Source organism: Ranitomeya variabilis, chromosome 6 (genome assembly GCF_051348905.1).
Source record: "Ranitomeya variabilis isolate aRanVar5 chromosome 6, aRanVar5.hap1, whole genome shotgun sequence".
NCBI classification, from domain to species: Eukaryota; Metazoa; Chordata; class Amphibia; order Anura; family Dendrobatidae; genus Ranitomeya; species Ranitomeya variabilis.
In genome coordinates this window covers 402144728-402167451 of record NC_135237.1, presented here as the reverse complement: position 1 = coordinate 402167451, position 22724 = coordinate 402144728, and the positions used below count along the sequence as shown (strand labels likewise).

General features: G+C 42.9%; 1 protein-coding gene across 7 annotated transcripts in view; it reads right to left on the bottom strand.

Annotated features, from left to right (window-relative positions):
• MPPE1 (metallophosphoesterase 1) overlaps nucleotides 1-22724 on the bottom strand; it is a 95185-nt gene that overhangs the window by 20603 nt on the left and 51858 nt on the right. For 5 of the 7 annotated variants that reach the window (XM_077270176.1, XM_077270179.1, XM_077270177.1 and 2 more), the window contains 4 exons: nucleotides 21611-21719; nucleotides 19010-19084; nucleotides 15677-15799; nucleotides 10158-10295 (listed from right to left, as the gene is read on the bottom strand). In XM_077270176.1, the coding sequence (XP_077126291.1) occupies nucleotides 10158-10295; nucleotides 15677-15799; nucleotides 19010-19084; nucleotides 21611-21719 (445 nt within the window). The remainder of the gene's footprint in view (nucleotides 1-10157; nucleotides 10296-15676; nucleotides 15800-19009; nucleotides 19085-21610; nucleotides 21720-22724) is intronic. The other 2 variants (XM_077270183.1, XM_077270182.1) reach the window with 2 other exon arrangements.

The following is a 22724-nucleotide window of genomic DNA, read 5'->3' as shown; positions in this document are numbered from 1 at the left end:
TTCACATATCTCGCGCTGAATTAAATATAAATACACTTACTGATTATAATATATATATATATATATTTATTATATATACACACTGTATATATGTTTTAACAAACATTTGAGCACATAAATCCATTAGATGTCGGTTTTGCAAGCCTGCGAGAAAATCTCGCAGTACGGATGCCATACAGAGGATGCCATGCGCAAAATACGCTGACACACCCTGCCTACGGATGACATACGGATCACTATTTTTGGAACATTTCTGCGTATTACGGCCGTAAAATACGGACCGTATTTTCATACGCTGAGTGTGACGCCGGCCTTAGTTTGCCTTTCATATTTTTGGCTGAAATCAAACATTTTAAAAATAGTGTTCTCATTCTTATAATTGTGTAATTCTATAATTATATTTTCATCCCAAACACATTATAACAGATGTATTTTTTTTTTTTTTTTAAATTATTGCACATCAATACATATTACAAGCAACCTTTATATTAGAAAAATTATATCCAGAACCAACCCACCCCGTCTACAGCAGAGGAAAAAAAAAAAAAGTCAGGTTATTACATATTTACCAACAAAGAGGAGAAAAATGGTGCACTGAGGTCTCATAAAACATAATGAACTTAAAAATACTTAATAGGTAAAAAAGAGCAACACAATGGAGGACCACATGACCCGTCGAAGCTAGGGTGAAATGCACGACCACATATCATTAGTGTCTTTCCTACTATAACATATATGTACTTCACTACTGTTGCTTACTTTTAGAACAATTATCTTTCCATTAGGGTATAACAGTCATTTAAGTACAGTGAAATTGCAAAAAAAAGTGCAATTCCACACTTGTTTTTCGGCTTGATTTTGCCATGTTCATTAACCCCTTCAAGATCTTGCCCTTTTCCGTTTTTGCGTTCTTGTTTTTCGCTCCCCTTCTTCCCAGAGCCATAACTTTTTTATTTTTCTGTCAATACGGCCATGTGAGGGCTTGTTTTTTGCAGGACAAGTTGAACTTTTGAACGACATAATTGGTTTTAGCATGTCGTGTACTAGAAAACGGGGAAAAAATTCCAAGTGCGGTGAAATTGCAAAAAAAGTGCAATCCCACACTTGTTTTTGTTTGGCTTTTTTGCTAGGTTTACTTAATGCTAAAACTGACCTGCCCTTATGATTCTCCAGGTCATTACGAGTTCATAGACACCAAACATATCAAGGTTCGTTTTATCTAAGTGGTAAAAAAAAATTCCAAACTTTTCTAAAAAAAAAAAAAAATTGCGCAATTTTCCAATACCCGCAGCGTCTCCATTTTTTGTGATCTCTGGTTGGGTGGGGGCTTATTTTTTGCGTGCTGAGCTGACGTTTAACCCCTTAACGACCGCCGATACGCCTTTTAACGGCGGCCGCTAAGGGTACTTAATCCACAGCGCCGTTAATTAACGGCGCTGTGGAAAAAGTGAATAGCGCCCCCCAGAGTCGGATTTTCTCTGGGGTCTCGGTTGCCGAGGGTAGCCGAGACCCCAGAGAACATGATTCGGGGGGTTTTTACCGACCCCCGAGTTGCGATCGCCGGTAATTAACCGTTTACCGGCGGTCGCAACAAAAAAAAAAAAACGCGATTTGCCGTTTAATTTATCTGTCCTCCGATGTGATCGCACATCGGAGGACAGAGAAATGTGGTCCCCGATGGCCCCCAATAGCCCCCCAATACTTACCTACCTCCCCCGGTGCTCCTCGTGTCTCCCCATGGGCGCCGCCATCTTTCTTCCGGGAAAAAATGGCGGGCGCACGCGCAGTGCGCCCGCCGCCTGGCACCCGGATGTTCTTTGGGGTCTCGGCTGCCGGGGGTAGCCGAGACCCCAAAGAACATGATCGGGGTCGGTTTGCACCGACCCCTGCTTTGCGATCGCCGGTAATTAACAGTTTACCGGCGACCGCAAAAAAAAAAAAAAAAACGATCAGTTATTTCTCTGTCCTCTGATGTGATCGCACATCAGAGGACAGAGAAATAGGGGGATTCGGGGACCCTATCATACTCTCCCTGGGTCCTCTTCTGTCTTCTCCTGCCAGCCGGCTTTTTCATCATGGCGGGCGCATGCGCAGTGCGCCCGCCATCTGCTGCCATCTGCCGGCCGGCAGGAGAAGACAAGTTGGGGTTAGAGTTAGGGTTAGAGTTAGGGTTAGAGTTAGGGTTAGAGTTAGGGTTAGAGTTAGGGTTAGAGTTAGGGTTAGAGTTAGGGTTAGAGTTAGGGTTAGAGTTAGGGTTAGAGTTAGGGTTAGAGTTAGGGTTAGAGTTAGGGTTAGAGTTAGGGTTAGAGTTAGGGTTAGAGTTAGGGTTAGAGTTAGGGTTAGAGTTAGGGTTAGAGTTAGGGTTAGAGTTAGGGTTAGAGTTAGGGTTAGAGTTAGGGTTAGAGTTAGGGTTAGAGTTAGGGTTAGAGTTAGGGTTAGAGTTAGGGTTAGAGTTAGGGTTAGAGTTAGGGTTAGAGTTAGGGTTAGAGTTAGGGTTAGAGTTAGGGTTAGAGTTAGGGTTAGAGTTAGGGTTAGAGTTAGGGTTAGAGTTAGGGTTAGGGTTAGGGTTAGGGTTAGGGTTAGGGTTAGGGTTGGGGCTAAATTTAGGGTTAGGGTTAGGGTTAGGCTACTTTCACACTAGCGTTTTTTGTCTTCCGTCGCATTGCGTCGTTGGAGAAAAAACGCATCCTGCAAAAGTGCTTGCAGGATGCGTTTTTTCTCCATTGGCTTGCATTAGCGACGCATTGCGACGGATTGCCACATGTCGCATCCGTCGTACGACGGATGCGTCGTGCTTCGGCGGACCGTCGACACAAAAAAAACTACATGTAACTTTTTTGTGCGACGTGTCCGCCATTTCCGACCGCGCATGCGTGGCCGGAACTCCGCCCCCGCCTCCCCGCACCTCACAATGGGGCAGCGGATGCGTTGAAAAAACAGCATCCGCTGCACCCGTTGTGCGGCGCTTACAACGCTAGCGTCGGTACGTCGGCCCGACACACTGCGATGGGCCGAGTACGACGCTAGTGTGAAAGTAGCCTTAGGCTTCTTTCACACTTGCGTCGGTACGGGGCGGTCGCAATGCGTCGGCCCAATGTACCGACGCACGTTGTGAAAATTGTGCACAACGTGGGCAGCGGATGCAGTTTTTCAACGCATCCGCTGCCCAGTCTATGTCCTGGGGAGGAGGGGGCAGAGTTACGGCCACGCATCCGCGGAAATGGCGGACGCGACGTACAAAAAAAAGGTTACATTGAACTTTTTTTGTGACGACGGGGGCTAAAGTTATGGTTAGGGTTGGGGCTAAAGTTAGGGTTGGGGCTAAAGTTAGGGTTAGAGTTGGGATTAGGGTTAGGGTTTGGATTAGGGTTGGGATTAGTGTTACGTTTGGGATTAGGGTTGGGATTAGGGTTAGGGTTGGGATTAGGGTTAGGGGTGTGTTGGATTTAGGGTTTTGATTAGGGTTATGGTTAGGGTTGAGATTAGGGCTGTTTTGGGGTTAGGGTTGTGATTATCGTTAGGGTTGTGATTAGGATTATGGATCGGGTTGAGATTAGGGTTAGGGCTGTGTTGGGGTTAGGGTTGGAGTTAGAATTGGGGGGTTTCCACTGTTTAGGTACATCAGGGGGTCTCCAAACACGACAGCCAATTTTGTGCTAAAAAAGTCAAATGGTACTCCCTCCCTTCTGAGCTCTGCCATGCGCCCAAACAGTGGTTTACCCCCACTTGTGGTTCCTTAGTGGGTTTATTTTCCAAAATTTGGTCACTTGTGGGGGTTTCTACTGTTTAGGTACATTAGGGGTCTGCAAACGCAACATAACGCCCGCAGACAATTCTATCAAAGTCTGCATTCCAAAATGGCGCTCCTTCCCTTCCGAGCTCTGCCGTGCGCCCAAACAGTGGTTTACCCCCACATATGGGGTACCAGCATACTCAGGACAAAGTGGACAACAACTTTTGGGGTCCAATTTCTCTTGTTACCCTTGTGAAAATAAAAATTTGGGGGCTAAAAAAATCTTTTTTGTGGGAAAAAAAATATTTTTTATTTTCACTACTCTGCATTATAAACTTCTGTGAAGCACTTGGGCATTCAAAGTTCTCACCACATATCTAGATAAGTTCCATGGGGGGTCACTTTTGGGGGGTTTCTGCTGTTTAGGCACATCAGGGGCTCTCCAAACGCGACATGGCGTCCGATCTCAATTCCAGTCAATTTTGCATTGAAAAGTCAAATGGCGCTCCTTTGCTTCCGAGCTCAGCCATGCGCCCAAACAGTGGTTTACCCCCACATATGGGGTGTCGGCGTACTCAAGACAAATTGTACAACAGCTTCTGGGGTCCATTTTCTCCTGTTACCCTTGGTAAAATAAAAATTTGGAGGCAAAAAGATCATTTTTGTAGAAAAAATGCGATTTTTTTATTTTCACGGCTCTACGTTATAAACTTCTGTGAAGCACCTGGGGGTTTAAAGTGCTCACCACACATCTAGATAAGTTCCTTAAGGGGTCTAGTTTCCAAAATGGTGTCATATGTGGGGGGTCTCTACTGTTTAGGCACATCAGCGGCTCTCCAAACGTGACATGGCGTCCGATCTCAATTCCAGCCAATTCTACATTGAAAAAGTAAAACGACACTCCTTCTCTTCCAAGCTCTGCGGTGCGCCCAAACAGTGGTTTACCCCCATATATGGGGTATCGACGTACTCAGGAGAAATTGCACAACAACTTTTGTGGTCTAATTTCTCCTGTTACCCTTGTGAAAATAAAAATTTGGGGGCAAAAAGATCATTTTTGTAGAAAAAATGAGATTTTTTATTTTCACGGCTCTACGTTATAAACTTCTGTGAAGCACTTGGGGGTTCAAAGTGCTCACCACACATCTAGATAAGTTCCTTAAGGGGTCTAGTTTCCAAAATGGTATCACTTGTGGGAGGTTTCCACTGTTTAGGCACATCAGGGACTCTCCAAACGCGACATGGCATCCGATCTCAATTCCAGCCAATTCTGCATTGAAACAGTCAAACGGTGCTCCTTCACTTCCAAGCTCTGCGGTGCGCCCAAACAGTGGTTTACCACCACATATGGGGTATCGGCGTACTCAGGAAAAATTGCACAACAAAATTTGTGGTTAAATTTCTGTTTTTACACTTGTGAAAATTAAAAAAAATGGTTCTGAAGTAAAATGTTTGCAAAAAAAAGTAAAATGTTCATTTTTTTCTTCCACATTGTTTTAGTTCCTGTGAAGTACGTAAAGGGTTAATAAACTTCTTGAATGTGGTTTTGAGCAGCTTGAGGGGTGCAGTTTTTAGAATGGTGTCACACTTGGTTATTTTCTATCATATAGACCCCTCAAAATCACTTCAAAGGTGATGTGGTCCCTAAAAAAAATCATGGTGTTGTAAAAATGAGAAATTGCTGGTCAACTTTTAACCCTTATAACTCCCTAACAAAAAAAAAAATTGTTTCCAAAATTGTGCTGATGTAAAGTAGACATGTGAGAAATGTTATTTATTAACTATTTTTTGTGACATATCTCTCTGATTTAAGGGCATAAAAATACAAAGTTTGAAAATTGCAAAATTTTAAAAATTTTCGCCATATTTCCATTTTTTTCATAAATAATCGCAAGTAATATCGAAGAAATGTTACCACTAACTTGAAGTACAACATGTCACGAAAAAACAATCTCAGAATCAGCGGGATCCGATAAAGCGTTCCAGAGTTATAACCTCATAAAGTGACACTGGTCAGAATTGTAAAAATTGGCTCGGTCATTAAGTACCAAATTGGCTCTGTCACTAAGGGGTTAATGATACCATTTTGGTGCAGATACATTCTTTTGATCGCCCGTTATTGCATTTTAATGCAATGTCGCAGCGACCAAAAAACTGTAATTCTGGCATTTTGAATTTTTTTCTCGCTACGCCATTTAGCGATCAGGTTAATGCTTTTTTTATTCATAGATCGGGCGATTCAGAACGTGGCGATACCAAATATGTGTAGGTTTGATATTTTTTTTGTTTTATTTTGAATGGGGCGAAAGGGAGATTTAAACTTTTATAATTTTTTTTCATATTTTTTTAAACTTTTGCCATGCTTTAATAGCCTCCATGGGAGGTAAGAAGCTGGCATAGCCTGATCGGCTCTGCGACATAGGAGCGATCTGATGATCGCTGCTATGTAGCTGAATTGCAGGCTTGCTATGAGCACAGACCACAGGGTGGCGCTCACAGCAAGCCGGCATCAGTAACCATAGATATCTCAAGGAGACCTCTGGTTACTATGCCGATGCATCGCTGACCCCCGAATCATGTGACGAGGGTCAGCGATGCGAGCATTTCCAGCCATGCGGCTGGAAGCACCGGTTAAATGCAGCTGTCAGCATTTGACAGCGGCATTTAACTAGTTAATAGCGGAGGGTGAATCGCGATTTCACCCACCGCTATTGCGGGCACATGTCAGCTGTTCATAACAGCTGACATGTCCCGGCTTTGATGTGGGCTCACCGCCGGAGCCCTGCATCAAAGCGGGGGTTCTGACCTCCCCAGTAATAGTACGGCGGAGGTCGGTAAGGGGTTAATGCTAAAACTGACCAGGTCATTACGAGTTCGCAGACCCCAAATGTGTAGGTTTTTATTTTTTCCATTTAAATGGTAAAAAAAAAAAAAAAAACACTTTTGGATTTAAACAAAGTGCCATTTAACGCTGTAGATAAGCCCTGATGCCGGTGGCCTTAGTTTATAGGCCAATTTTGGGGTGACAGATTCCCTTTAATCATGAAGATTGGGTCACTGTCCACACATTTTTGGGCCTAAATGTAGATGTAGGGAAATGTGTTCTCGAAAAAGCAGGAGCTGTTTCATCTCTGTCATCTGTTCCTCAGTCATCATTTATTTTACTCAGTATATAACACCATTAATTCCACAGCGCTTTACAAATCTCATCATCACTGTCCCCATTGGGGTTCACAATCTACATTCCCTATCAGTATGTCAGTAGATCTTTGGAGTGTGGTAAAAAACTCACACAAACATGGGAAGAACATTCAAATTCCTTTCCTTGCAGATGTTTTTGGTGGGATTTGAACACAGTGTTGCAAAGTACCGTATTTTTCGGACTATAAGACGCACCGGACTATAAGGCGCACCCAGGTTTTAGAGGTGGAAAAGCGGGAAAAAAATATTTGAAGCCAAAAAATGTGGTAAAATATTTAATAACATACTATTATATGTGGTGTTATTATATATAATAGTATGTTATTATGTTGGAAGCTGCGGGACCAGTGTGGTGTCTGTGAAGTACTATATGAAGACGCTGGAGGGTGAGTGTAAGAATGGGGGCACAGGGCTTATATTGAAAGCACCACTCCACTGCAAAATAACACTGGAGTGCTGCTTTAAAATCCCATGGGAGAACTATAACTCCCAGCATGTCCTGCAGATCCTATGACATGCTGGGAGTTACAGTTCACTAAAGGAGTGGCAGAGTGCTTTATTGTGTTTTGGAAAGACTAACCTCTTAATTGTGGCAGCCAGCCACACTGTGGTGAGGTAAAAGCATCCCATGACTGCACACACAGAGCCCTCCCTCTTGTTGCCTTTCCACAGCACAGGTAATGGAAGCCAGCAGATTCTAGTGTTGGGAGTCTGAAGGACCTGTGATGATGTCAAGAAGAGGGAGGGCTCTGTGCTGCCATGTGATGCTCCAGCCCGCCCACTTCTGACCATCACAGGTCCTCCTTGTGCACACTGCACAGCACTCAGCTCCAGCCCAGGAAGGTACCAGCGATCTCCTCTCCCCCAGACCCTGCTGCCTCCTCCTCCCCTGGACACACGGATCTCCCCAGCTGCTGCAGGAATCAGCGCTGAGGAAACCATGTGTGTCCCTGCTTAAGTGCAGTATTCATTTGCTGCTCCTGGCTCACCGCTCAGCTGATAGGTGGGCGGGGAGTAGCTAATGAATATTCACTGCACTTAATCATCGGGACCACATGGTTTTCCCAGCGCTGATTCCCGGCAGTGGGGACATTTTTCTGCCTCCTGAAGTGGGATAACAGTGCGATCCCGCTGCTGCCCCCCTCCCCACATGCTGCATCCCTACCATAAGACGCACCCACACTTTCCTCCCAAATTTGGAGGAAAAAAAGTGCGTCTTATGGTCAGAAAAATACGGTAATATAGCCACCATGCTGACCACTAGTAGGAGCATCATAATATTTCCCAATCAACTAGTACCAGATCAACCTCACATTTCCCCGACTCAACCTCACTAGTAGTATGTCAACCACCCCAATCTAACCAAATCCAAAATATAGCCACACACCCCAATGGTAGCATTATCCACTCTCCCCCCTACCCTTTTTGAATATAAAGTGGCTTGTGAAAGTATTTGCCCTCCCCCACTTGGCCTTTTTACCCATTTTGTTACATTACAACCTGTGTTTAAATATTTTTGTAATTTGATTTGTGTGTGATGCATCAGCACTAAATAGTAACTTGATGAAGTAAGAAAAATGACATGCTTATTGAAAGGAAGTCACATGTTTAGATTGCACACAGGTGGACTTCCTTTCACTATGTGTCACATGGTCTGTCAGTATATACACATCATTTCTGAAAGTCCACAGAGGCTGCAGCACCATTAAAAAGAGGCACCACTAACCCAACAACACCGCGAACACCAAGGAGATCTCCAAAACTTTGTCTCTGGCTTGTTTGGAGAAGTACAAGTCAGGGTTGGGTTATAAAAAAAAATAAAAATATCCCAATCTCTGATAATCCCCCAAAGCACAAATCAAATCCATTATCATCAAATGGAAAGATCATGGTACTACAACAAACCTACCAAGAGAGGTCTGCCCACTAGAAAACTCTCAGCCCGGGCAAGGACATTAATCAGAGAGACAGCACAGAGACCAAACATAACTCTGAAGGAGCTGTAGAATTCCTAGGCAGAGACTGGCCTATCCGTCCTAAGACCCCAGTAAGCCGTTCGCTCCATGGAGTTGGCCTTTATGGAAGAGTGGGCAGAAAAAAGGCTTTACTGACACAAAAATTGTAAGGCTAGTTTTGAGTTTGCCAAAAGACATGTGGGAGACTCCCCAAATCTATGGAGGAAGGTGTTTTAGTCAAATGAGATCAAAATTAAGACTTTTTCCACTAAGGAAACTGCTATGTCTGGCACCAAATCAACACAGCTCATCACCCAAAGAACACCATTCCCATAGTAAAACATGGTGGTGGCAGCATCATGCTGTGGGGATGTTTTTCAGCAGCACAGACAGGGAAAATGGATGGTGTGAAATACAAGGATATTCCTGAGAAAAACCTGTTTCAGTCGGTCAGTGATTTGAGACTGGGATGGAGGTTCATCTTCCAACAAGACAATGACACAAAGCATACTGCTAAAGCAACACTTGAGTGGTTTAAGGGGAAATGTGTAAATGTTTTGGAGAGGCCTGATCATAGCCCAGACCTTTATCCTATTGAGAATCTGTGGTCAGAGTTGAAGATTGCTGTTAACCAGAGGAAACCATCTAACCTGAAGGAGCTGAAGCAGTTTTGCCTTGAGTAATGGGCAAAAATCCCAGCGACTAGATGTAGAAAGCTCATAAGAGACTTATCAAAAGTGACTTGCAGCTGTAATTGCCGCAAAAAGGAGGCTCTACAAAGTACTGACTTCAGGGGAGTGAATAGTTATACACACACTGAAGTTTTCAGCCATTTTGTCCTAGTTGTGGTTTGCACCACAATAAAAAAATAAATCAAATGTTCACAGTTGTAGGCATTTTGTTTACATTATTTGATGTAAGCCCTCAAAAAAACCAAGAGCGAAATACTTTCACAAGCCACTGTATGAGACACCATTGTGATTTTTTTTTTCTCAAACGTAGAACAGGTCTTGCACATTCTCCTGGGGTATGTTAACTTATTAGCACAACATGTAAATAAGATATGACAGAACGGTAACATCTGCATTTCTTACAATACTATGAATTGTATGCAGTTTTATGCACCACAAAATCTTCTGGTTCTGAAGTTAAAGAGCATTTTCGATTCATCAGTGTGAGGGAAAAAAAAAAGCAGCCTACTATATAACACAAGTAAATAAAAGAAGTTTAAGCCACTATACTAATTACACAACAAAAGTGAAACTCACCATAATAAAGCTAGGGTTGTTCCGGTTCCTCCAGCTGAATGATGGGACACTGATCTCGGGCGCACTACCATGGAGCACTCGGCAAGCACTGTGTGTGTGGCCACTTAGGATAAGTCTCGGCTGAATCAGCCACAGCAGCTACAAGAGGAAAACTTAAACTCATTCCTAAAATGTATAACAAACGTGCATATTGTCCACCAAGTGGCAGCCTACCCAAAAACATCATGTCATCAAAGTTTAGAATGAGGCATTTTATTTGACAAATTCAGTATGTAGAGGAATTAATAAAAAAGTAAAAATGGGTTATAAGGCGCAGGTACTGAATACACATCACCCAACTCAGAGTGTAGTCCAAACTCCTTGGTAAGATGACTAGAATTACAAGGATTAAAAACCCCAACAGCAAACATCAGAGCATACTAATAACAGCACAGTATATATTGCTGATTACATAACTGCTATGTAAATGCTACATATTATATAGTGCTGATTTTAGAGCCACAATTTTTTGCTTGTAATATATATAAAGACACATATGCATGTTTTTCTCAATAAATCGCATTAAATCAGAATAAACCTTTCCCTTTTTAGGTCAAATAGGATTACCATAATTATTAATATTTGCCAAATGCCAGAATAAAGAGAATGTTTTAAGGCATTTTTATTACTGCAAAGTCACAAAAAAAGTCGCAGAAAAAAAAACGCATTGCGGTAAAAAAAAGCAGCATGTTCATTAATTTTGCGGAATTTCCCACTATATTATTGCATTGGGAACCTCCGGAAAAATCCGCAAAAAAAAGTGCAAAAAAACCGCATGCGGATTTCTTGCAGAAAATGTCAGGATTTCTTGCAGAAATTTCCTGACCAAAACCGGACGTGTGCACATAGCCTAAAACATTCTTTCTCATTCTGGCATTTGGCAAATATTAATAATTATGGTAATCCTAATTGACATAAAATGGTTGTGTCTTATTATATAGTGTATATAAACTTCTGGTTTCAACTGTAAAATATAATTATATATATATATATATATATATATATATATATATATATATATTATATATATATATATATATATATATATATATATATATACACACACTCACACACATACACACACTATATTTAATTATCAATATTCATTGTCTATATTATAAAATATCTACATACTACTACAGATTTTGTATGAAGTTACAGGCATACAAGTGGGTCTATAGATGTCTATTGATGCCATATTAAAGTGAGCCTGTCACCAGATTTGGCCGATAAGAGATACGGCCACCGCCTTTCAGGGCTGATGTACAGCATTCTATAATGCTGTATATCTGCCCCCAACTCGACCTCTCTGACCTTTCCCGGCACCTGCACACTGCAGTACTTTGCTCTGCACTCAAAAAGGGCAGAGAAGTACGCCTGTGCAGAAGCGCTGTGCCGAGGAGACTGTGTGGATGAGGATGGGACGCATCATCCACATGAAGCAAGCAGGAGGACGGGGATTGTAAAAAGATGGGAGGCGCCAGACCAATACTAGCAACGCCCATCGGACCACCTCTATGCACTGAAACTGGCACCGAGAGGTGGGAGGGACTATGGGCGTGGGGACAAGTGAAAATTAATTGTCTTTAATAGGGGGCGCACACACAGTTAGTTGCAGCCTCCGGGCGATCACGTGTGCTACCATTAAAGAGAATGAATATTCACTGCTCTCCACTCTCATGGGAGTGGAGAGAAGTGAATATTCATTCTCTTTAATAGCGGGCAATACTGTTAGCCACAGCCGGCTTCATGCAGCGGCTGGGTGATCACGTGTGTCCTCCATTAAAGAGAGTGAATATTTATTGCTCCCCATGCCCATGAGAGCAGTGAATTTTCATTCTCTTTAATAACAGACACATGATCGCCTGGTGGCTGCGGCTAACACTTTGACCGTTATTAAAGAAAATTAATATTCACTGCTCTCCATGCCCATAATCCCAAGTGTGGAGTGCAGTGAGTATTCTGGTAGCTGACTTTAGCATGTGAGAGCGCATGGCAGTGATATCTTGCGCTGTTACACTCTGAAATCAGCTGCTGACCTAGAACAGGACCCGCTGCAAAGGAGTGGAGGGAAGGCAAGTAGAATTGTTTGTTTGTTTTTTTTAAATGTGTGCAGCAAAATGGGGGCGTGTATACCTGGATGGGGATGATTATACACTGCTCAAAAAAATAAAGGGAACACTAAATGAAATATTTCAGTTGTAAATTTTTATTCATTACATAATGGAATGTGTTGAGAACAATAAAACCTAAAAATTATAAACGTAATTCACAACTAATAGCCCACGGAGATCTGGAGTTGGAATGATGCTCCAAATCAATGAGGAAAATGAAGTTACAGGCTGATCCAACTTCAGTGCAAATGCCTCAAGACAAGGAAATAATGCTCAGTAGTGCGTGTGGCCTCCACGTGCCTGCATGACCTCCTTACAATGCCTGGGAATGCTCCTAATGAGGCGGCGAATGGTCTCCTGAGGGATCTCCTCCCAGACCTGGACTAAAGCATCCACCAACACCTGGACAGTCTGTGGTGCAACGTGACGTCGGTGGATGGTGCATGACATGATGTCCCACATGTGTTCAATCGGATTCAGGTCTGGGGAACGGGCAGGCCAGTCCATAGCTTCAATGCCTTCATCTTGAGGAAACTGCTGACACACTCCAGCCACAAGAGGTCTTGCTTTGTCTTGTATTAGGAGGAACCCAGGGACAACCGCACCAGCATATGGTCTCACAAGGGGTCTGAGGATCTCATCTTGGTACCTAATGGCAGTCAGGCTACCTCTGGCGAGCACATGGAGGGCTGTGCGGCCCTCCAAAAAATGCCTCCCCACACCATTACTGACCCACTGCCAAACCGGTCATGTTGAAGGATGTTGCAGGCAGATCCTCTCTCCACGGCGTCTCCAGACTGTCACATGTGCTCAGTGTGAACCTGCTTTCATCTGTGTGAAGAGCACAGGGCGCCAGTGGCGAATTTGCCAATCCTGGTGTTCTGTGGCAAATGCCAAGCGTCCTGCACGGTGTTGGGCTGTGAGCACAACCCCCATTGGTGGACGTTGGGCACTCAGACCATCCTCATGGAGTCGGTTTCTAACCGTTTGTGCAGACACATGCATATTTGTGGCTTGCTGGAGGTCATTTTGCAGGGCTCTGGCAGTGCTCTTCCTGTTCCTCCTTGCACAAAGGCTGAGGTAGCGGTCCTGCTGCTTGGTTGTTGCCCTCCTACTGCGCCCTCCACATCTCCTGGTATACTGGCCTGTCTCCTGGTAGCGCCTCCAGCCTCTGGACACTACGCTGACAGACACAGCAAACCTTTTTGCCACAGCTCGCATTAATGTGCCATCTTGGATGAGCCGCACTATTTGAGCCACTTGTGTGGGTTGTAGAGTCCGTCTCATGCTACCACGAGTGTGAAAGCACAACCAACATTCAAAAGTGACCAAAACATCAGCGAGAAAGCATTGGTACTGAGATGTGGTCTGTGGTCCCCACTTGCAGAACCACTCCTTTGTTGTCTATTCCATTTGCACAACAGCATGTGAAATTGATTGTCAAACAGTGTTGCTTCCTAAGTGGACAGTTTGATTTCACAGAAGTTTGATTTACTTGGAGTTATATTCTGTTGTTTAAGTGTTCCCCTTTATTTTTTTTGAGAAGTCTATATTATGATTAGGGATATTACCCCATAGCAGTGTCAGCAGCAGCTACCCCCCATAACAGTGTGTCATGACATTTTTGGCTTCAATTTTTTTCTGTTTTCCTCCTCTAAAACCTAAGTTTGTCTTACAGTCCAAAAAAATATGGTATTTAGAAATATTAAAAATAAAACGCTGTATACATAAAAGGTCTAATAAGGCGGAAATGGTGTAAGAACATCAATATCCAATAATATACGCAGATAAAACAAACTACATCAAATTTGTTTTTTATAATAATGCAAGGAATAAATACCATTAGGATGGAATGATTACTACAGCTGTTGCACCTAAGTACCCATATCCTAAAATGTGACCAAGAGTGGTATAGAAACTAATACCCATGATATGGAGGAATTGATGCACCCACCACGCTTCCCCAATGCACTTTTCGAGTGATTGCATTGTCAAGAGGAAGTGTAAGAAATATGTTGTCTTGCCAGGTTTTTATAATGTCATTGTATACTACTGGATATTGATGTTCTTCTACTATTTCATCATCATTAGACCTTTATGTATACGGTGTTTATTTTTAATATATTTCTAAATAAATCATTATTTTTACCATCTGACTGGTGGTTTGTGGCTACTCCAACAGTGGTCTCTTCTTGTGATCATTTGTAAAAAGAATGAAATGTCAGGACTAAATAGAACTATCCAGACCTGACATTTTGAAAAGTGACTGTTTAACCAAGAGGAAAACAATATAATGTGGACTACACAAGTGTAAAATAAGCCCAGTAAAGGGACTTGAAGTTCAGTGTTTTTGCCTCTGTAGAGCCAAGTTGCCTGGTCAGCAAAGCCTTCTTCTCCCAACATCACACCTTCTGCTGTACAGAAAATACACAGTGCATGTGCAGAGGACAGCTTGGTAGTAGGATGACAAAATATTTCCATCTGCTCTTGTGCAGGTCCTAGACATCCAAAGAAACTAGCACAAGTGTATTTTGTTTTAAAGGGAACCTGTCACCCCCAAAATCAAAGGTGATCAAAGGCATCAGGGGCTTATCTACAGCATTCTGTAATACTGTAGATAAGCCCCCGATGTATCCTAAAAGATGAGAAAAAGAGGTTAGATTATACTCACCCAGGGGCGGTACCGGTACGATGGGCGTCGCAGTCTGTGACCTCCCATCTTCTTACGATGACGTCCTCTTGTCTTCACGCTGCGGCTCCGGCGCAGGCGTACTTTGTCTGCTCTGTTGTCGGGAAAGGGCAGAGAGGCCCGGCGTCCTGCGCACTGCAGTACTTTGCTCTGCCCTCAACAAGGCAAAGTACGCCTGCGCCGGAGCCGCAGCGTGAAGACAAGAAGATGACGTCATCTGATGAAGATGGGAGGCGCCGGACCGAACCGCGACACCCATCGGACCGGGACCGCCCCTGGGTGACTATGATCTAGCCTCTTTTTCTCATCTTTTAGGATACATCGGGGGCTTATCTACAGCATTCCAGAATGCTGTAGATAAGCCCCTGATGCTGGTGGGCTTAGCTCACCTTCGATTTTGGGGGTGACAGGTTCCCTTTAAAGGAGGTTGCTCACAAATATGCCATGTCAAATGACCCTGCCTCAATATCCAATGGACAGGATAGGTGCCCTGTCAAAATTTCATAAAAATAGAAAAAAAAGGCTTTGCAAACCAGGGAGCATATGGCTTCACAGAGACAAAACAGAGCACAGAACTACTAAGCAAACACATTAGTCAGCTGGCCATATTAATGTTCCCCATACATTCATGGTTCTTATACCCCAAGATTAATCGAACTGTTTGCAATGAACCAAACCTTTTGAGATGCATCCTGGGAAAGGACATCATATTTCTCCTTAAACAAAACTTTCTTTTCCTCGTGAGTAGCAGAATCTTCTCCAGTGCATGCAGAGTCACTCTTACGATACAGAGGATAATGCTGAAAAATTGAATAAGGCTGAATTCAAAACATCCGTACATCACTGAAACAGGAAAGAGGGCAGTAGGATTATTTTCCATCTTGCTTTTCCCTTTGTTTCAATTAGTGTGTGAAACGGTGGAGGTTTATTCTTGCTTAGTGTTTCAGTCTACCTGTCGTTTCTGATGCCTTTACAGAACAAGGGAGCAGTCTTATGGCCAGAAATGTGTGTGTACATGTGGAATATGACATGACTTGCAGGAGTTATTTTTTTAATTTATTTTTTAACAGTTTTCCCTTCTGCACGCTCTTGCTCTAATTTTTTGTTCTATCTGTGCTAGTGGATGACTAGCTGCTATCTATATATATAATTGTCTAAGGGTTTTTCCGTCTGTCTGTCTGTCTTTCTGTCTGTCCTGGAAATCCCGCGTCTCTGATTGGTCGAGGCCGCCAGGCCTCGACCAATTAGAGACAGGCACAGCATGGCGACGATGATGTCATAAAGGTTGCCTCGACCAATCAGCGATGGGCACAGTCTGCCGCCAGGCCTCGACCAATCAGCGACGGGCACAGTATCGACGTAGATGTCATAATGGTTGCCATGGCGACGATGATGTCATAAAGGTTGCCTCGACCAATCAGCGACGGGCACAGTCTGCCGCGAATTCTGGAATCATCATTGTCCATATTCTACGGGGACATGCATATTCTAGAATACCCGATGCGTTAGAATCGGGCCACAGTCTAGTATTTTCTATAATCTTTGTGTGGTTTTCCAGCTCTCCTCCTCTATCTAGTATACCATTAAAACAAGCAGCAGCAATTAAATAGTAGCACTAAGCTGTATAGCTGTGAATCCAGAACTGGAGTGGAAAAAAAAAAAGAAAAAAAGGTAAGGATTATGTTCCCTGTATAGTCAAAAAGCTCAAAGCAGAGAGTCCAGGAAGAGACCAGCACTCTTACCATCCCAAAAAAGGGTCACAAACGCATTGCCTTATCTATTTATGGTTTCCCTCTATGCCTCATGAAGTACTGCTGTGTGAACTGTTCTTGATTTTATCGTTATCGGAATATAAAACTTTTTTGGGATGAAGAGTGCTGGTCTCTTCCTGGACAAATAAATAAGTCGCCGCTCAATACATCTTCTCCATAGACTTCAATAGGGAGCTTTAGCTTTATACCCCAAAAAGCCGTCAATCTAGCTTGTTTTGAGCAAGACAGATTTGAGCTGTGTTTCAGAGTGAATGGTCAGTTCAGTAGGAAGAGCTAGAGCAAGTGGCTCCCGCGTGAGGAAAGATGTATATTTGTCTGAAACAAATCTGACAAAAGTTGGCCACCACATTTAATTAGTTAATTCCAAAAATGGGCAATGGACCTAACATGAAATAAAATATATGTATAGTCATGGCCAAAAGTGTTGGCACCCTTGAAATTGTTCCAGAAAATGAAGTATTTCTCCCATTAATTTATGTCAATCTTGGGTAATAAATAAATAAAACAATCTTGCAATTTTCAAATTGGCAACTGGAGTTGTTTTTTTTTAATTTTAACTTAGTTTTGTTTTAGAAAACACCACATGTACATAGTCACAATGTGTCTGACCACATTTTTTTGTATTGAAGTGTCTAAGGAGCCTGTGCAAAGGTCATTGTGAAGAGAGGGCGAGTCCTATTGTGATTGGTGGATCCTCATCCAACAGTGGGGTATGGAGGTAGTACCTGTCAGTGTAATCCTGCCTATGGAAATATTGAGCTTGGTGAAAACTATTTTCGAAAAGACAAGAAGTACTAGTCTAAAGAAGCCCCAGTGACCAGTGTGAAAATTGCAAAATTAGTATTGTTTTTTTAGTGTACATAAAGATTATGATATACAAAAACCGGATTCAAATAACAGGTCATTTTCTGATTATGGACTCCCTTTAACCCCTTCCCAACCTTTGACGTAAAGTTACGTCAAAGGTAATGTTCTTGCCTTTTATGTGGCCTTGCACGCCAAGCCCACATCTTTCCTCGCACATGATGACTGATTTAATCAATTATCATGTGCCTTTAACAGCAGTGGGTGTAGTGCTCCGCCCTCGAATGTCAACCAGTTAAATCCCGCTGTCAATCACCGACAGCGTAATTTAAGCCACGCTGGACGGAAGCACGTCATTCATTCCGCCCATTGACACCCGTCACGTGATTGTGGGGCACCACTTGGTTGTCATGACAGCCGGGGTCTGCTGATGACCCCTATGCCTGTCATCATGATCATACTGTGAATGTAGGCCCTTGGCCGGCATTCAAAAGGAGATAGTGATTACTGCTATGTATAGTACAAGCGTTCAGACAATAGCAGCTTCAAGTCTCCTAAGAGGACAAATTCAATAGAGTGAAAAAAAAAAAAGTTTTTAAAAATATGACATAAAAAAAGTTCAAGTCACCCCACTTTTGCCATTTGGTATTGCGGTGTTCAAAAATATCCAATCAAAATATAAAATATATTAATCTCATGAGTAAACAGCGTAATAAGAAAAAAAGAATTCCGTTTTTTCGGCAGCTGCAACATTGCACTACAATCCAATAACTGGTGATCAAAACATCGTATCTACTCCAAAATGGTAGCAATAAAAACATCAGATCAGTGCACAAAACATAAGGTGTCACACAGCCCCATATTCCAAAAAATTAAACTGTTACAGGTCTCGGAAAATAGTGACACAATTGAAATTTTTCTTTCTTACAAATTTTTCTTCACCACTTAACAGATAAGTAAAAAAGAAAAAAAAAAAACACTATACATGTTTGGTAACTGCGTACTCATACTGACCTGGGGAATCATATTACTTGGTCAGTTTCACCATATAGTGAACATGGTAAACAAAAAAACGGCTGTGGGATTGCACTTTTTTTGCAATCTCAACGCACTTGGACTTTTTCCAACTTTTCAATGCATCAAATGATCAAAAGTACAACTTGTCCAGCAAAACAAGCCCTCATACGTCTATATTGAGAAAAAATTAAAAAGTGATAGCTTTTGGAATAAGGGGGAAAAAAGCAAACATGCAAAAACGGGAAATCGCAACGTTATGAAGGTGTTAAAGAGTAACTATCATACACAAAACTAAGAAGCTCTAATATATCCATTATAGAAATGTAAATTTTTTCACTTCTTAGACTCTCCTCATCCTGTAACCTACAAATTCAAGTATCCGCTCTCCTAAAATGCACTAAAAACTGCAATACTAACCTGTAATAAGATTGGGGCTGATGGAGGCAGCAGATGAACACCTCTACATTTCTTAGCAGATTCTGGATGATTTTTCTATCAATAATAAACAGTGAATTCAGTGTACATATGTTGTCAAGCAAATAAAACTCCTTTCTGACTCTCCCCCACCTCCCATAAATCATAAGTTTAATGCGGTTGTCTCAATTCAGCCAACATGCTGCAAGGGAATACCACTCCTGGCATACTGAAGAAATAAATGACTTTGGGTGGGAAAAAAGCTGTGGCAGCCAGGATCTTCCTATACAGTGGCAGTAGTACATGGCAACTATCCAGGGGAATGGATCTTGTAAACACATTGATGATCACCCAGTACAGGATCTTTCTGCACGGTCAGCATGGGGAGTAGAGCAGAGTTAACAGTGCCATGACATGAGAGCTGCAGCTAGTGTTTGTAATGACACATAGCCGTATTCTACTCCCCTTCTCGCTTTTAATCACAACAGATGCCGGAAGTGATATCAGTGAGAAGAGCAAAGCTGTTTGTCATTACATGCCTCACGCAGAGAAAGCCGGGTCTCATGTTCTTTGGGGCCATGTTCATCTGGAGGCCATGATACCTCCCGATTATGACAGGTCAAGATCAAGCAGGGGAATGAGTCAGTGCATTTGGTTGCAGAATAAAAAATTGCATATCAACTTTACTATCTAATGTCTCTGCAACGGAGATAAGAAATTAAAAAATAAAACAAGTTTTATCCTGTTCTGCAACCACTATTCTATAATGTGGTCAGTTTGACATGCTAAAACTAGTGAAAGGTCCTCTTTAAAAAATTAAAATGCATTGGAAGAAGCTAAAAACAACTCAAAGTCTATTTTAAAAGTAATTACCGTATATACTCGAGTGTAAGCCGAGATTTTCAGCCCAAATTTTTGGGCTGAAAGTGCCCCTCTCGGCTTATACTCGAGTCACGGTCGGCGGCAGGGTCGGCGGGTGAGGGGAAGAGGGCGCCGAGGCATACTTACCTGCTTCCGGGGATCCTGGCGCTGTCCCTGCAGTCCCACGGTCTCCGGGTGCCGCAGCTCTTCCCCTGTTCAGCGGTCACGTGGGACCGCTCATTAGAGAAATGAACATGGACTCCACTCCCATAGGGGTGGAGCCGCATATTCATTCCTCTAATGACGGTAACGGTGACCGCTGATAGAGGAAGAGGCTGCGGCACCGAAGACCAGCTGTCCGGGGGAAGGAGCGGGACGCCGGGAGCAGGTAAGTATTACATATTCACCTGTCCGCGTTCCACATGCCGGGCGCCGCTCCATCTTCCCGGCGTCTCTCCGCACTGACTGTGCAGGTCAGAGGGCGCGATGACGCATATAGTGTGCGCGCCGCCCTCTGCCTGAACAGTCAGTGCAGAGAGACGCCGGGACGGGATGCTGAGGAGCTGCAAGCAAGAGAGGTGAGTATGTCATTTTTTTTTATTGCAGCAGCAGCAATGGCACAGCTTTCTATGGTACATCTATGGGGCAATAATGAACGGTGCAGAGCACTATATGGCACAGCTATGGGGCAATAATGAACGGTGCAGAGCACTATATGGCACAGCTATGGGGCAATAATGAACGGTGCAGAGCACTATATGGCACAGCTGTGGGGCAATAATGAACGGTGCAGAGCACTATATGGCACAGCTATGGGGCAATAATGAACGGTGCAGAGCACTATATGGCACAGCTATGGGGCAATAATGAACGGTGCAGAGCACTATATGGCACAGCTATGGGGCAATAATGAACGGTGCAGAGCACTATATGGCACAGCTATGGGGCAATAATGAACGGTATGGAGCATCTATTTTTATTTTTCAAATTCACCGGTAGCTGCTGCATTTTCCACCCTAGGCTTATACTCGAGTCAATAAGTTTTCCCAGTTTTTTGTGGCAAAATTAGGGGGGGTCGGCTTATACTCGAGTATATACGGTATTTAATCAATAAAACCCTTATATTGATAGACAATTGAGCAGTAGTGGTCATCGATCAGCTGACATTACAAAGAGAAGGTACAGGAGTGTTTACAAGTAATACATGGTCTCACCAAGACTTCTAGAACTGATTTTTGTACAGCTTCTTCGCAATGTGGAGAATTCCGAAGTGGGGGACCGCTTTCTACGTTTCCATTATAATACAAAATAGACTAAGTGAACACCTTTATTAAAACATTTAGGGGCCAATACATAAAAGCGTTTAAGACAAAAAAAAAAATGGTGTAAGACACTGAACAGCCAAAAAGAAAAAAAGTTGGTGACTTTTGCCATTTTCACATCAGTTTCAAGCAGATGTGCTAAAATAGGCGAAACTTGGGAGAAGCAGAAGCGGGATGGGAGTAACTACATCCACCCATCAAATTCATCCATAGTTGGGCCATTTCTTATGCCAGTATTGTTACTACACACCCCAATGGGAGTAACATTTCTGGCGAGCTGCACATCACTGGGAAGATGCGCTAATTCATTAAGTGGTTTGCGCCTCTTAATGAATTCACCGCACTTTTTTCCTGCAAGCCATCATTAATACTGGCATATGAAACCGCCACAAAATACACTTTTAGGTGCTACAGATCATACCTTTCGAGAGCAATTAAGCTGACGGGACACTTCAAGGATTTGATCTTCTGCTGCTCTGCAAATTATGCAGTTATCGCCCTCGAGGGCTACACTATTTACAAGGACAAAACTGGAACAAAAGAAGAGACGTAACTAGTTAAACAGCGCTTTTCTCACTCTAAGCAATCCCAATGGTAAGTTTGCCCAAAATTGACTAACAATTTGGAGCTTACAAAGAACTAATTCATAATTAATGAAAAAAGAAAGAAAACAAGGAGCTGCAGTCCATTGCGGAAGCAGTCAAAAATGCGATTATGGAGAAAATAAACACAGTATGTTATATGGCATCTGAACATGCAGTATACCGATTAATATACCATCTTAATGGCAAAATGTTTTTGTGGAAAAATATCGAACAACACTGGCTCCTTACTCTGCACGTACACCACATTGACAGAACAGAGCCAACATAAGTATGTGTGTGTGAACATGGGCTTAAAAAATATAGTTCTTACCGATAACGGTATTTCTCTGAGCCCATGACGGCACCACGGAGAGAGGGGATCCGCCCACCAAGGACAGGAAACCTACAGATAAAAAGGGCGGTACCACTCTCCCGCATCAGTTGTTTACTAGAGAACAATGGGAGACTATGGAACAGCTTATTAGTTTCAATATTACTTTAACTTAATTGAGATACCGCGTGACCTATCATAAAATAAACTATGGCACTATATTAACGCGCACACCCATGAGTGAAGGAAGGGAATGTACGGGTGCCGTCATGGGCTCAGGGAAATACCGTTATCGGTAAGAACTATATTTTTCTCTGTCACCCATGACGGCACCACGGAGAGATTTCATAGATTTGTACATTCAGGGAGGGACCACCGCTTCCAGAACCCTTTACCGAAAGTAAGGTCCGAAGAGGAGATAAGGTCCAATCTATAGTGCCTATAGAATGTGGAAGGTGATGACCAAGTAGCAGCTCTACATATCTGGTCAATCGAAGCTCTGGCCTCGCCCAAGAAGCTGCCACTGCTCTCGTTGAGTGAGCCTTGACCTCCCCGGAAATAGACATTCCACTTGATGAGTATGATAGGCTGATAGCATCTGTGATCCATCTTGCCAGAGT